The sequence below is a fragment of the Patella vulgata genome, chromosome 3 (genome assembly GCF_932274485.2).
Source record: "Patella vulgata chromosome 3, xgPatVulg1.2, whole genome shotgun sequence".
Taxonomy (NCBI): domain Eukaryota; kingdom Metazoa; phylum Mollusca; class Gastropoda; family Patellidae; genus Patella; species Patella vulgata.
This window is the reverse complement of record NC_065881.2, coordinates 17,054,533-17,071,383: the sequence shown is the minus strand read 5'-3', so window position 1 is coordinate 17,071,383 and position 16,851 is coordinate 17,054,533. Positions and strand designations below refer to the sequence as shown.

The 16,851-nt window shown below is 35.0% G+C and overlaps 1 protein-coding gene across 4 annotated transcripts in view; it reads right to left on the bottom strand.

Annotated features, from left to right (window-relative positions):
- Positions 1-16,851, bottom strand: part of LOC126816800 (A disintegrin and metalloproteinase with thrombospondin motifs 16) — a 104,950-nt gene that overhangs the window by 21,228 nt on the left and 66,871 nt on the right. For all 4 annotated transcript variants that reach the window (XM_050543520.2, XM_050543516.2, XM_050543518.2 and 1 more), the window contains exons 4-8: positions 9,363-9,534; positions 2,786-2,967; positions 2,409-2,492; positions 1,538-1,697; positions 730-835 (exon numbers count right to left, since the gene is read on the bottom strand). In XM_050543520.2, coding sequence (XP_050399477.1) covers positions 730-835; positions 1,538-1,697; positions 2,409-2,492; positions 2,786-2,967; positions 9,363-9,534 — 704 coding nt within the window. The remainder of the gene's footprint in view (positions 1-729; positions 836-1,537; positions 1,698-2,408; positions 2,493-2,785; positions 2,968-9,362; positions 9,535-16,851) is intronic.

Sequence of the window (16,851 nt, the reverse complement as noted above, 5' to 3'; positions counted from 1 at the left end):
TAAAAATTTGCTAGTACTCATTTTGTTGAAAAGAATCCTAGTCCAAATGATCCGAGTCATTTGTGTGTTTTCACTTGAGGGAGTTTAAAGAATCCCTAGCAAACTACAACATTGTTAATGTTGAATCTCTTTAAGAAATATCAGACTGAAAATGGTTGAATTCCATTGTGATGAATTCAAAATTTCATAATATTTGGCAAGACGATATAAACAAGCTATCTTTCCAATCTAATAAAATCCAAGGTGGGAGATTATTCATCGTTGGTATTGTGGATTTTGTTTTCTATGATAAATAATAAATTTGATTACATTTTACCATGGATTAAACCATGAAAAATTAGATATATTCCAACAAATGTAAATAATGGTCAGCGACTTCAAGTGAAAGTGAAAATGAAATGAAACCCGGGTTTAACATCCAATTGTTCTGCTCCGTCAGGGCTAATGAAGACGGGTAGCCTATATGCCATGCAGAGTGCTATGATTTGTAATCTTGTTCATGATTGAAATTTTGCCCCGACAGCAGCGCTATGGACTATTCTAACTGTCAAGGGTTCTTTTACGTGTATGCCAAGCTCGAACACAGGACCTCCAGGCTAGCGAGCCAAGATGAAAGCATGTAATCATATAGTTATATTAGTCTTACTATGAGCAGTCAGTCGGACGTGGATTGCACTAGTCAGACTGATGGATTATTGGCAGTTTAGTCAGACTGGTTGGACAACTTACTTGTGACCCATTTCATGTGCTATTGTTAGGGCCGTAGCTAAACCTGTGTCTTCATTTATTGTACAACTTCTTATTCGATTACACATTCCTTCAATTGGTGCAAAACCTAGAAATAAAAATACAAAACAGTTTTATTAACCTTGGAATGAGTCTATGGAAGACAGAATAATTTGTATAATCAACCACACTTTATGTTGAATATTCATACTAATTAAGAAATTTTAACAGTTTAAGCTCTGGTATAATGCCTATTCTAAATATCTCCTTATGATATATTGTAATGTTAGGCTCCAACTATCACAATTCGTACTATGATTGAAATTGTGATTTTAATCGTGGAGTAATCGTGGTGATCTTATAAGGTCTTATCATATTGAGGTCAGTCGTAGCAATCGTGTTCACCGTATCGAAACATGTCCAAACATATGTGCAAATAGCAGATCAAGGATTCAATCGGGACAATGATATCGTAACGCATCGCACGACAGTCGGAACCTGGCATAAACAAAAGTTTTCTGGGTAGTCAACCATTTTAAGAATTAGAGTTTTCAAGCATTGTATTTGATAAATGTGGAGGTGAGGTTTATAATGTAGTTTATAATGTTGGCACCATATTGATTGAGCTGGCAATAAATTTTTAATTAACATGAACCCTTTAGTAGCCTAGTCATAGAAACAGTTTACCCTCCAGAAGTGTTCACACAACTCAGGTAGTTTGAGGCGCTTGCAGGAACAGTAGTTTAGTGCCATCCATGTGTTAAAAGGTTAACCTAATATTTATCTTATTATTAGATATCTAACTACATACCTAAAGTATCACAGGGTGCATTTTTATAAGAACACAGATCAAGACCAGTGAGTAATATAGCATGATCATGTTGTCTTCCATTAGCTCCAATTAACACCGACTGCCATGAACAAAAACTATTCAATGTTTTATCAGCATGATTAGAAATGGTCAGACCCGGCTGAAATAAAGCAAAAAAATAAAATAAACAACATTAACTTGGATCCATTCACTTGATTGTATGATTAATATTTTATTACTTGCAATATCTGTGTGGCTGCGGATTTGTTTTTAAAATGTCTGTTTGTTTATCTGTGGTGCAGTCCTCGTCTAATGATCTATAGTTATGCAATTGGGAATATAATTTACAATTTCAAAGGCGTGTTTATTACAAACCACTTCAACTACGTCTAGAATAATCCAGTGATTACTAGCAATCATGAACAGATTCCAGTGACAAACCAAGAATGAAGAAGAGAATGCGAGCAGCGACTAGACCCTGTGTAGCACCATGGGGTAAAAATATAACGTAGTAGATTTCAAGATGGTAATGAAGCGATTTTCATATACACAATTAAAACAAAAATTTATATTAAATGTGGCTGTCTTCCTGTAATTAATCAAGAGTTGTCTCCCCTTAAATAAGCAGCATTAAAATAAAATTAGTAGCACAAATTGACACAAATATCCATACACATAAATGTGCAATTCACTTGTAGTGTTTAAAGGATTCAATTCATCCATGTATTATTGTTATTGTTGATATCATATAGATAGATACACAATGTCTTGCAAATATGATTAATTAAATGTGGGTGCCTTCCTGTAAATCTATACGATAGTTGTCTCCCCTTAGACCACAAATTTCAATTCTAAAGAAATTCAAACTTACCTCATCACCCTCTAATAGAATAAGTCCAACAAGCACTATATTTATACTGTTACCAAGACTACTATCTTGAAATAATTTAGACACCTGCAGACAAAAATATACGCCTAATTAAAAGAATTTTGTAAATAAACTGGGGACCTTATTCAAGAAAACTTAAATCCAACTATATTTAGAATGCAGTCTTTTCATTGGCTAAGAGTTCAGCCTATAAAAATGCTTAATCCTTAGAACTATTTAGTTTAAGTTTTCATGCAAAAGGACCGTAATAGCTTACAACTTTTATTTTAATATTCATGTTGCAACAAATAAAAACTACAGAAATTAATAGTATCTATCGAAATTAGCCAAAATTTAAAAACTGTGTAATAAAACCTTACCATATTAAATAATGTGAGTGTGTATGTGGTTATATTAGAATCACCGTGACGATGGAACATGGTCTTATCCACAACAACCAGAGTTTCCACAGTTTTTGGTTCTTTATTCTCTTTTTGAATCCATTTAAATGAAGATCGTTTTTCTCTGTGAACTGGATCTGTGTATGGATTTTCTCCTAAATCTACCTCAAAAGAATTAAATTCATCAATTAATATACCACACTATATTAACCAAATTAATGATCATTGGAGGTTTTGTTTAGTTTTGGAGTTTTTGCTTTGGGGTGGGGTGGGGGGGTGGATGGCCGAATGGTTAGCACGTACATGCTGTATCATAAGGTCTGTATTGAGTCAACTGCTGTGGTTTCAATTCATCGGTTGTACGTGACAAGGAGTAGGATCGCCTGTCTAATTTCGTGGGTTTTCTCTGGTTTCCTCCAGCTGCAAAATATCCCTAAGCGAATTATTCAAATAAAATTGAGCCATGTGTTAGTCCCAAAATGACCTAGTTTGTGTCGAATGGACATTAAACCCCATTTCTCTCTCTCTTTTGCTTTGGGTTTTTATGATAAGAATGATGACAATGATGATAATATTAATACTTTTCCTATTACTATTAATAATATTATTCATCCTAATATAGCTTTAGAATTCCACCAGGTGGATGCTCATAGGTGCAAATTACAATGTCACAAGAAAGTCATTTTAATATAACAGTCGAAAAAGTTGTATTTTTTAAATGTATACTTTTATCTTAACTCTTTATGTTAAAGAGATGTATATGATGAGGGCAGTCGAGACAAACATGCGTTCACCACCTTTTGACATTTGTTGAGGGTATCATTAGCCAGTTTTTGTAAGATGTTTTTAACTGGCAGGAAGGACAATAATTGATTAAAAATTCCTTTAACCCTTTAACTGTCGGATTGTTTGGGGGTTTTAACTAGGAAAAGCATCTAGTTAAGAGAGAGAGAGGGGGTTTAACGTCCACTCGATACATACTAGGTGATTTCGGGACTAACATATGGTACAATTTTATTTCAATAATTTGCTTGCGGTTAGGGGTCTTTAGCAGTGTGAGGAAACCGGAGGACCCGGAGAAAACCCATGAGGTTGGACAGGCAACCCCTTGTCATGTACAACCGGGGAATCGAAACCACGCCAGATGACTCAATGACAGACCTTATGATACAGCGCACACATGCTAACCATTTGGCCATCCCCCCACCCCCGTAAATAGTTAAGAATATATCCTGTAATTCTTTAAATTTAAGAATAAATCATACAAATGTATATATTTGTGGAAAGATTGTGAATTCCTCTATTCAGTGGTATAAAATATTTAACATTTTTTGTTATTTTTACTTCATGATCTGCAAAATGGCCTCCTGATTAACGTTTCATATGGAACGTCTGAAGGTAAAAGGGTTAAATAAAACAGAACAAGGTCACAATGAACACAGTTGTAGTCTATACTGATAACTGGAAACCAGTTTAATCCATCATATCTGGAGTTATGGTATCAATATATTAATTAACCTAGATTATATTAATAGTTCCAATTTATCAAATTAATTTTCATGTAGCTTCTTTCTGAGGGACAGTAGTCTAGATTTTCCTAATTAAACAGAAATTAACGAAATATTTGAAAAGACTTTTTTATGTGTATCACATCTATTTGAATTAGAGTTTTAAAATAGAGAGAGAAATGAGGTCCAACTAAGTAATTTCGGGGCTAACATAGGGTTCAATTTCATTTCAATAATTCGCTTGCGTGTAGGGGTCTTTAGCAGTGCGAGGAAATCAGAGAAAACCCATGATGTTGGACAGGCGACCCTACTCCTTGCCATGTACAAGCAGTGAATCGAAACCACGTCACTTGACCCAATGACATCACTAGACCACCCAACCCCCCTCAAGTTTTAAAACAGAGTGAAACAGAAACTCAGTTATAGGGTAAATACAACTTGACATTAAAAACAAAAGTGGTACATAAATCTTATCTATCTGTAATAACTACTTAGTAAAAAAAAATACATGTAGAAATATAGTACAACTTATTATAAGTGCATATAATTTAATTTTCTTAGGCTATATATCTTTATTACCAATAATCTTTATATAGCATTCTTTTAAAGTAGTTCAGCGTTTTTTGAAGGATTTGTGTATGTGCCACTGGCGTGGTTTCCCCCTTGTCATTGATGCAGGACGGTGGGCCTGACCAGGACAGCTGTCTAGTCATTTGGATGGGATGAAAAACCGAGGTCCCGTGTACATATAGGCGTGCAGGTAAAAGATCCCTTGACAGTTGGAAGAGGATATAAGTGTAGGTTGTAGTGCCGCTGTCCGGGCAAAATTTCCCTCATAGCACACTGTATGGCATATGCCCGTCTTCATTAGCCCAGTTCGGAGCAGAACAGTAGGACGTTAAACCCCATTTCATTTCATTTCATTGTGTATGTGCCTGAAATAGCTTTTTTAACGTCCCCTTCCACCGAGGTGATATCACAGACAAGAAGGATTTGAATACACAGCAAAAGGAAAATCAACCTACGTAGGGTTCAATTTGCTCCAGTATTTACATAGATATGATGAATTAGAAATTGGGTAAAATCTTTTGATGGGCCTCTTTTTAATCTGGTTTAATCCCAGCCATGAGATTATCTGCCATTGATGTTTTGGTTTCTGTTTTCTTACTTAAATTTTAAATAATCAATCTTAGTGTATTAAGAGAAAAATGGGGTTTAATGTCCACGCCACACAAACTAGGTAATTTTGGGACTAACACATGATTCAATTTTATTTCATTAATTCGCTTGCGCGTAGGGATTTTTAGCAGTGGGAGGAAACCGGAGGACCCAGAGAAAATCCACAAGGTTGGAGAGGCGACCCTACTCCTTGTCACATTCAAACAGGGAATTAAAACCAATTCAGTTCAATTAAATGTCAAATAAGCAGTTTGAGTGCATTTCGAGAGTGATAAATTAAATATTATCTGAAAAATGAAATGACGATCAGTGGCTTTAAACTGTTAACCTTCAGATGTAACAAGCACTGTCTTATCAACTAGAAAGCTTTCAAACAATGTTCTTTCTTCTTTATGACTGAAAATTAATCCTTAAAATCCCCCGGAAGATATTTTCACTGTTAGAAGTAAATGCCTGCTTATTTCCTAGTGGTATTTTTTGTCTACATATCATGATATATCTATGTTCGTACCCCCTAGGTATTGAACGACATGACTCGAAAATGGCAGGGTAGATAACTTGTACATGTAAAAGTTACATCAACAAATCATTCAAGTGGGGATAAATGTTATCGTTTTGAATGTCGACATTATGATTGACATTATATGAATGTCTTGAAGGAGATTTGTAGATTATAATATAGTTTATATAAACAGATCTATGTAAATGTTATATTACATTGTGTATACATGACCCACAGCTTATCAGATAAATAACAAGTTTAAAAAATATACATGTTGTAAGATTGTCATCAATTAAACAAAACATAAGATGTATCAGTTTTCTATTAACCAATTTAAAATTAGATGAAATGAGGTTTAACACCCTGGTATTTGCCACCAACCAGCAGGGCCGTAACTAGCTCAGAGCAACCAGGGTGGCGAGAAGTGCTTTCAGGGTGCTGTAAAATTGACGGACAAAGTATATCAATTTTTTTATGGCGAAAACTTTTTCACAGGGGGGATTAAGCGCCTGCCAACCAGGCTAATACATAGACAGACATGCACCATGCAGTGTGCAATGAGGAAAATTTTGCTCAGTGTCAATATGAAGTAGCACACTGGCCAACTCTTGTTTTGAATTCCAACCATCAAAGAGTTCTTTGATATGCAATTCCATGTGTATGCAGGATCTCAGTTTTTCATCCCATCTGAACTACTAGACCCTGTTCCTTGCCCGGAACTCCCCAAAAAATGTTTGTGCTTAAATTGAGTTGAAACCGTCCATTTTAAGCAGACCAGATGACCAGATGACCAGAATATTTTAGCTTAAAAAAAAAAAAAAATTCCCGAAGATAGGTAGTGGGTTTGGGTTTGGGGAAATATGTGTGCCTCAATGAATGAGCATAGATTTAAAAATATTTATTTAAAGGAGGCAAGTCTTTAACTCAATAGCATCGGTAGTATTCTTCTGTGGAATATGTTTAGCGTTGTTCATCGAGTCACTTCAATACAAATGGCACTCAAAAGCATTCTGGCACGGGATACGTGTAACAATTTTAAAATTTTAAATGTGTCTTAAATATTGGATATCAGAAGCCCATCTTTTCACGGTAAGATAATGACATCAATGTTGATTTAAATTCATCAATAAGTCATGTTTGCAATGAAATGAAATGAAATGAAATGGGGTTTTACGTCCTACTGTTTTGCTCCGAACTGGGCTAATGAAGACGGGCATACGCCATACAGTGTGCTATGAGGAAAATTTTGCCCGGACAGCGGCACTACTGCCTACTCTTATATCGAATTCCAACTGTCAAGGGATCTTTTACATGCACGCCAATGTGTACACGGGACCTCGGTTTTTCGTATCATCCAAATGACTAGACATGTTTGCAATGACTCTGGGTGATATTGAGTCAGAAGCTTGCTTCCTTTAAATCTGTGTATAACTTAAGACTAGAGTGTTTTAAGTTGTGAAAAATTAAATATTTCCCAAAAATTTCAGCTTTAAAATTTGCACAGACCAAAATTATCCAAACATTAAAGGGACAATAACACTCTTGCTGACTTGAAAGCTCCAGAAAATAAATAATATCTCTATCTAAGTACTAGATGTTTAAGTGTCCTACCTGTTGTGTAAATTATCCATTACATCCTATTTTACTTGTCCAGAGGGTTCGAAAATATTTTTAAATCAAAGTTTCATTTGAAAAGGTTTACGTTAGACGTTTCAAACCATTATGTTGAATTTTTCAAAAATTTTAAATAAGGTGTGTTAAGATGAAATTTGTATCATCAATTAATTGAAATATTCTAAAATAGTACAATTTGTTGACCAGAATAAAGATTGGGACATATTATTCAGTTACAACAAGAGTGGTATTGAGCCTTTAAGAAGTATGGCCTAAAATCTGTCCACTAAAATATCATGAAAACAACAATCAACATACGTTGAAATGTATTCTGAAATATGATCAGAAATTATATAAAATAGTAATTTAATTCTTGTCCTTTGTTGGTTTTTATTTTTAAGATGTTGATCACAAACATATCAAATATATAAATTGACAGGAAACATTTGTTTTCTTGACTTTTATTTCACAGACAAAATAATTCACGGACTTCCTTCCCTAAAAGCATTAAATGGATTACATTCTATAATGATGAAAAAAAAACACATTAAAAGAAAAGTTTTTGTTTTATAAAAAGGGAGAAAATGAGAAATCCTGTAAAAACTAATGTAGAATTGAGATTAAGTATAATTGATATGTATGTAATGTAAAAACAAAATACAAAAATAATATTTAGTTTTAAAAAATATATATCTAAAAGAAATGTTTTTGTATTAAAAAAAGTAGGAAAAAAAGAGAAAAATCTTGTAAAAACGATTTATAGAATTGGGTTGGTCTTTTAAGATGAGACGATAGAAAATTAGGTAAATTTGATAAAAACAAAAAACAGTATCAAATTATTTTGGGCTCCTCAAAGAATGAACATCCTCCTCTACTATTTTGTTTTTATATCATTTCTCTCCACCAGTGGTAAATCCTGGATATTTGGTTGGGGTTGGGGGATCCGAGAAAATTTTGAAAATTGTGGTCTCAGTGCTGATTTGTAGCTATATGTACAACCTTACTACGAGTACGCTGCAGTATAGTAAATTAAATTTTGATAGATATGACAATCACTGTGAAGTATGTACCATGCACTATTATTATTATTTAAGAGAGGGTTGGATCCAACACTGTTCTCAACATGACAGGTCTATATGAAATGATTTTTATTACTTTAAAGGATAAGAGAAAAATACAAGTAGCCACTATTCAACTCAGTGTTTATATCTCACATTGGTAGTCACCTACAAATAGCTGGAATATAATGGGTTGGTACTTACAAAAACTAGAGAATTCTAGTGACTTTTCGTAAAGTGAAAACAAAAATTATTATTTCATTTACATGTAGTTGGCAAAATAAAGTACTGTACCCAAAATCTAACAAAACACCAATTTTACTTTTCTTTTAATTGAATACCACGAATTCGTACTGAATTGACTATGGATTAAAACATTTTGTCTGCCCCAAATTTTTTCAGGCATTTCGAGAACTTTCTCCCCCCCCCCCCAACAATCATTGAGCCAGTACGCCTATGTTTTTAAGTACATACAAACAATACAGGACCTTGCTGCTCCTTACCAGACCCTTTATCCTGCATTATTAACAACAGGAAACCATGCTGAAAAATCACGAGGAACTTTCTTGGTGAACACAGGGATGAAACCCAGGACTTCCTGGATAATTCCATATTAAGGAAACAAAATATTATCATTCACAGAAGTTACTGTATCTATGGTACCTAAAAACATTGAAAATATTAAAAAGGCGTACCAGAATATCTGTGTTTGGTTCCTTCAAATCTGGACTGATGAGGTTGTAATGTTGATCTTTTATAGAGACGATGTGGTTTGCCCAGTTTATTGTCCATATTAAAACCCATTATAATATGGTGTTCTACTGGTTCTATTATATAATCTTCTTCTGCTGTTCGTATAACTCCTTTCTGTAAATACATGTTCAAAACACATTCAATAATCTCCAAATATATCCATAAATATATAAGTTATATCCATTTAGAAAATTAAAAAAATACCCTGGCTGTGTCGAGCATCCTATCAATAACTCAATATACTCAATTTATAGAAATAAAATGAGGTTTACCATTTAAATTTCTACTTTTCTGTTCCATATACAGACTAACAAAGATAGACATATACCATGCAGTGTGCTATGAGTCAAATTTTGCCCAGGCAGCAAGAAGACGAATGCAGAAGGCATTAACGTCTATATCATTTTATTTCTATAGAGAGAGAGAGAAAAATGGGGTTTAACGTCCACTCGACACAAACTAGGTAATTTCGGGAATAACACATGGTTAAATTTTTTTCAATAATTCGCTTGTGCGTAGGGGTCTTTAGCAGTGGGAGGAAACCGGAGGACCCGGAGAAAACCCACAAGGTTGGACAGGAGACCCTACTCCTTGTCACATACAACTGGGGAATTGAAACCACGCCAGTTGACTCAATGACAGACCTTATAATACAGTGTGCACGTGTTAACCATTCAGCCATCCACCCACCACGGACTTACGAAGACAGTCATACACCATGCAATGTGCTATGAAAAAAAATTTTTCCCAGGCAGCGGCTCTACAGCGGCTCTTATTTCGAATTTCAAGTACATTGGACCTCAGCTTTTCGTCCTAACCGAGGGACTTGATGTTGTTCTGTGCTGCACCACAGACAAGTAAGACGTTAACGTCTATTTCATTTCATTTCTATAGTGGATGTAAATGAGCTGGATATTATAAAGATCATGATGTTAATTATCACAGAAAAAGTAACTTCTTTTAACTATAAGATATCAAACATATATAACAGTCGTCAGTTTGTCTATAAATGGATCAGACTGAAACCACTTAATCTCTTAAATCATCAGTCAAGTTTTTTAAAATAATGTTATCTGTGATAGTATAACTATCAAGATGATGTTATCTTTACCCAGTAATTATAGGTTATATCACATTTCTATGATTTATCTTCAACTAAAGAGCAATTGACATGAAACCACCGGAAACAATACTTTTCATTTATCTTATAATTTAAACAGCCAACAATTGCTGTGTCTTGTGACATACGATCAGGAGTAACCTCTCTTTAATAAACTGTCCTAGCACCTGAGTATTAAGTACAGCATCTCCACCACATCCTTACTGCAGTTATTTCTTTTTCTTTTTTAAAAAAACGCATGAATGAAACAAGTGTTCTTTTATGGTTAAATAATACACTACAAGTAGTCACTGTACTTATCGGAGCGAGTAAAACATGAAATACGGTCATGGTTGTTTTTTATGAACCAAAATCAGGGACACAATAATGGGCTTTAACGTATTACTTCTTAGCACCAACTGGGTTATGAGAGTAATTTTGACCAAACATTCGCGTTTCCACCAATTCATCAGTTAATTTAAACAGAGAGGCTCTTTTTACATGCACGGCATGGAGTACGCAGGTTGATCTTGTTTATTGTCCCATCCGAGTTACTAGATACTTTTATTTCCAACGCCTCTGTCCTGCACCACTCACAAGGCGTAATCCTGATGAACTTTCTCGCCCAACATCAGGATCAAACCCAGGGAACCTCCTGGTTAACGAGTCAGTGTCATATTCTCTGATCCACTGTGGATCAACAGGGGTGAAGATAATAAATTCCCACATTTATAACAGATTATAGAGGACATTAATAATTCATGGATGAAAGACAACTGTAGTTCTTGTTGTTCAACATTTCATTAAGAGAAACAAACACTGTCTATAAATGTCAAATCAATTGGTTGATAACCTTAGCCTCCAGAGGGTCCTCAAGATCTCTCAAAATGATAAAGGGCCATAACTCTGACAGTAATTATCAGAAATCATTGACAATAAATAGGATTCTTTAGTTCACAGTGAACAGTCTTTAATCTGAGGGTAACTGTAGCATTCAGATCAACAACATAAGCAATTGTAAAGGGAGGAGTACAGCCAGCCAGCAGACAAGGGTGATTACAATATATGACCATATATAAAAGTTTACAGAGAACATTAATAATCAACTGATGAAAGACAACAGTAGTTCTTGTCATTTATAATTTCACTAAAATAAAAATAAATAGATGTTAGATTCATTTTACAACAATTGAAGTATTGTTTCCACTAAGGTGAAGGATATCTTTAAAAGGAAGATGTGATATATCTATATGACTGGTCAAGGATGATTCCCTTTTTTGGGGGGTAGTTTTATCAAGTAGACAAAGACACATTATGTATGGTAGTTATCATAATTAATGAGATTGCCATCTTGATATAAGTATGTGTTGACATGTACGCAGACAGGAAGCACCTGGCTTCTATAATAGTCACAAGTCTGTGTTTTTTCACATCATCACATCAGCTTAATATACTGGCTTTTGTTTTCCTTGAAATCTCAAATTAATGTCGGACAAGTTACTTTTTGGTGTAAGTTTTTATAAGTGCCATGACATGGCTTAATATACTAGCTTTTGTTTTCCTTGTAATCTTAAATTAATGTCTGACAAGTTAATTTTTAGGGTAAGTTTTTATAAGTACCATTAGAACAATAGATCTAGGTTACTCAAATAAATAATTTCCTTTCATTAGACATGTATTTAATTGCTTCAGACTAGTTCCCCCCTGAAAGTTCTTCTTACAATGACATCTAGAAACTCGGAAACACAACAGACAGACTCATAATGGAATTTGATAATTTGATATTCTAAGCTAAAAATGCTCTTGTGAGAAAATTAAAGGAAAAGTCCCAGATATATTTTTTCACTTTTTCCCTGATCCTCCCAACATCTATAGTTTCTCAAAAAAGCAGACTTTACACAGATATCTTACAGTTTTTAAAATTTCTTCTCTAGTTAACAGCTTGTATTTTAAAACTGGATAATTTGGAGAGAAGAAATCTTGTCAATTTGTTTTCTAATCTCATGCAACTATTTGTAAGTTTTTTTTTTATTTTTTAAGAATAAAAACATTGAGTTTCCATGTTGGGCTGGCCATTAAGTCCCCAAATTCCATGCTGTGACAGTGTCAAGATAAACGAGTCTTCATAAATGCAGAAGTTACAGTGGTAAGTGATTGTTGTGATTATCAAGTCACTCAGAGAATAGTTGATTTGTAATAGGCTATATCAGCACATTTTGGAGATTTGCATTTACATAGATTCACTTTAATTTACGATTTTGTGACAACCAGTAGGTTGGGTGGTCCAGTTCTCTAATGTCTTAGCTTTACAGCTTAAGGGCTGTCATTGAGTCAAGTGGTGTGGTTTCGATCCCAAGCTGTACATGACAAGAAATAGGGTCACCTGCCTAGCCTCTTGGTTTTTTTTCAGGTCCTCCAGTTTCCTTCCACAGACATGCAAATCATTTAAATAACCATATGTTAGTCCCCAAATTACCTAATTTGTGTCAGTTGATATCTCTCTCCCTAATTCTGGGATTTCCCCTTTAAGGTTGGGACATGTATTTTATCTTGGCTTATCTATTACTGCTATGCTAACTATCTGGCTTGGTAATTGCTATCTTTAGGATATATCTAGCTCATATAATATTAAACATGTATCCTTAAAACAACTAGAAATGTTTTTTCTAACATGGTATATCATAACATAATATACATAGGGTGTAACTAGCTGCATGTGGGTCCTGACTTTCTCTACAGGTGGCTGACAACACAACTTGCTTCCATTCTCATTCAGATTACTTCCTATATATAAAGTTTATTGATGAAGGTGGGTTTTCTTTTAAACAGCTGTTTTTGATGAAACTACTTAACTCAGCTTATCAACAAACCTTCCCATCAAGACACATACCATTCTCTTAAAGGCGCTGTCCCAAATATATTTTAGTGAAATGAAATATGGTTTAACAACTTAAGTTTCTACATAGATAGGGCTAATTAAATTAGGCATATGCCATGCAGTGAGATACGAGGGAAATTTTGCCGGGACTATTCTAGTACACGACTAGATGCTGTTTGTTGCCAGGTCCTCTGTGCTGCACAACTGATAGGGGAAACCATGCTGAAAAATCCCTGAGGAACTTCCTTGGGAAACACCGGTAGCCTGGCTAACAGTGTCTACATACTTGGTAAGTGATCGTCTTGATTAACAAGTCACTCAAACAAACGGACAATGTCATAACATAAATGTGATTCGCAACAAATCAAACGATAACTTCCAAATTGCTCATTTTTTTTAACTGAACATTTCAGTCAAACTATTTGAGTTATTTCTTCACATTTTGAGTTCAATATTCCAGAACTAAACTTACTGATAATACCCTATGAAAGTGGGGAATGTCACTTTAACTTCACCTGTTAAGTAACATTGCGTGGGTGAACATCTGATACAAGTCTGCACATGTATGTGCAATATCCTTTAATATGACTGACACTGACAGATGGCACACAACTTTAAATTATTTTAATGTGAATAGTCAGCAGCTGTGTACAGGCCATAGGCGGGAGGAGGGGTAGAGGCACTGTACACCCCCACCCCACCCCCAATAATCGTGAGACCAAGAATTCAGGCGTGCAATATTGTTTTATAAGGCCAAGACTGGTAGATACTGGGGGACACAAAAAAAGCGTTCATCACCTAAACTTGGTCGACGAAGAGGGGTCGTCAGGGACCTCCAGTGGTTCCAGCAGGATGGTGCCACCCCCCACACCTCAAACGAATCATTGGCATGGCTACTGCAGTGTTTCCCTGACCGACTGATCAGCCGCAGGTGTGACCCGGAGTGGTCGCCGCATTCACCAGACTTGAACGCCCCAGATTTTTATCTGTGGGGATACCTTAAGGACAGGGTGTATGGCAACAACCCCCAGACTATCCCTGATCTGAAGGCAGCAATCACAGCAGCAATAAAAGCGATCCCAAGGGAAGAGTGTGGGAGGGTCATCGAGAACTTTGCCCGCCGGATCCAAATGTGCTTGCAGCACCGGGGAGCTCATTTAGAGCACATTTTTTTTTAGCACCATTAAACAAAGAGTTTTTGTGGTACAGACTTGAAACTTTGGAGATGTCTGCTACATAGACTTAACCTAATGTAGCTAAATTTTTGTGTTAATCTAAATAAAATTTTGGAAGTTATTCGATTTTTATTGATGAACGTTTTTTTTGTGTCACCCTGTAGAATACTTTTTTAAATCAGTTTAAATAATATGAAAAGTTCGAAGTGACATAGGGGTACATTGCTCCCCCCCCCCCCCCAATTTGTTTTTCGGTTGAACAAATACTTGGGCAAGACAGTCACAGAACACTATTTAAACACTAGACTGGTTGATTAAATTCACATAAGTAGCTTCAAGATTAATGTTCTAATTTATGGTATCAAGAATCCCATTATTCATATTCTTCAAGACTAATATGCCTACAGTACCATGAATGTCAATTATATCATTAATATTCATATTATTCAAGACTACTGAGTACTATGTTCAAGTCTACAGTACCATGAATGTTAATTATATTATTAATTTGTTCATATTCTTCAAGACTACTATATTCCAGTCTACATTATCATGAATGTCAATTATATCATTAATATTCAATTTATTCATATTCTTCAAGACTACTATATTCCAGTCTACAGCCAGTTTATGGCAGCATGAATTTCAATTACATCATTAATATTCATATCCTTCAATAAAACTGTGAAAGTCACTTTTTCGTATATTCAGCTAAACTGGTGTATGGTAATATTCTGGTGTCTGGTGATGTTCTGGTACCACCACCCCTCCCACCTCCCAACCCTCCATATCAAATAGTCCTAGGCACCTGGAATGAAGCAGGTGAGCTGATAAGTATAATATTGAAATAATTTAAGGAAGAAATTTGTAATTAAGACTTCATAAACAGAATATATATATCAGGTAGGATAAAATAATTGGTAAGGCCACCCACGAGTCCAATGTCTGTGATAATGAATATATTAAAGGAAAGTGGCATTTCGTAAGATTAGATAAAGAGCTGACAGTTCTTGCTATAATAGTTAAAAAATAGATAATGAAAACAGAATATGCTGAAAATTTCAGTCAAACTGCTTCACTCTGAACCGAGATATTAGCAATTCAATTTTAGGCTAGCCCCAAACGTCATTACTACTATTGGTATTATAATAAACAAAGCCTCAATTATCCATTTTTACGTTAAATCATCCATCAAAAAATGTATTCAAATCCACTAATTATAGAGAGTTGATTATGGCAGATTTAACTCTTGCATAATGTATGTTTAAAATAAATGTCCAAAAGTACCAGCATTGTTATTAATTTTTCAAAACCAACCACGCCCAGCCTTGGCATGGAGTTAAAACATACTATATTCGGTATGGTCATCTAAAAAAAATGATTGAATCTAACAAACCTCTACATGGAGTTGAAACATACAATTTTATGGTATGGTCATCTAAAAAAATGTTATTGAATCTAACAAACCTCCACATGGAGTTGAATCTAAAAAAAGTTCTTGAATCTAACAAACCTCTACATGGAGTTGAAACATACAATTTTATGGTATGGTCATCTAAAAAAATGTTATTGAATCTAACAAACCTCCACATGGAGTTGAATCTAAAAAAAGTTCTTGAATCTTATAGCCCGTTCAGATGCTTATTTTTAAACCAGTTCATAATCGCTGGGGTTTTTAAGACAGCATCGTGTTGCGTTCACACGTACTATAAGCCAAACCAGTTTAACTATTCTGACCTCTTCGGTCGGAGGTTAGAGTTAACTGTGCATGGGTAGCTTGATATTCTTTATTCGGTTCTCGCACGCTTTCGATAACATTGGCATTGTCTGACTCAATATTTTCACAGGAATGTAACTAACTGCGTACTGTTAATGCTCGAAGCAAGCTGGAGCTGGGGTTTTTAAGCCAACCCGTTCAGACGGCTAAGATAAACCAGTTTAAAATAAAAAGCCTTCTCGAAGACAGGTCGCGAGCAGGGGGTTTTAAACTGGTTTATTTGCCCCACATTTGCGTTCAGACGCTTAAGTTAAACTGGTTTAACAATCCCCGGGGTTTTTAAACCAGTTCAACTTAAGCGTCTGAACGGGCTATAACAAACCTCCACATGGAGTTGAAACATACTATTTTATGGTATGGTCATCTAAAAAAATGTTCTTGAATCTAACAAACCTCCACATGGAGTTGAAACATACTATATTATGTAAACAATGGGGGTGGGCACCCTTCAGAGCTAAATCTTATTGTTGGGCTATCTATTGCAAAAGTTCTTAAAGTGTTA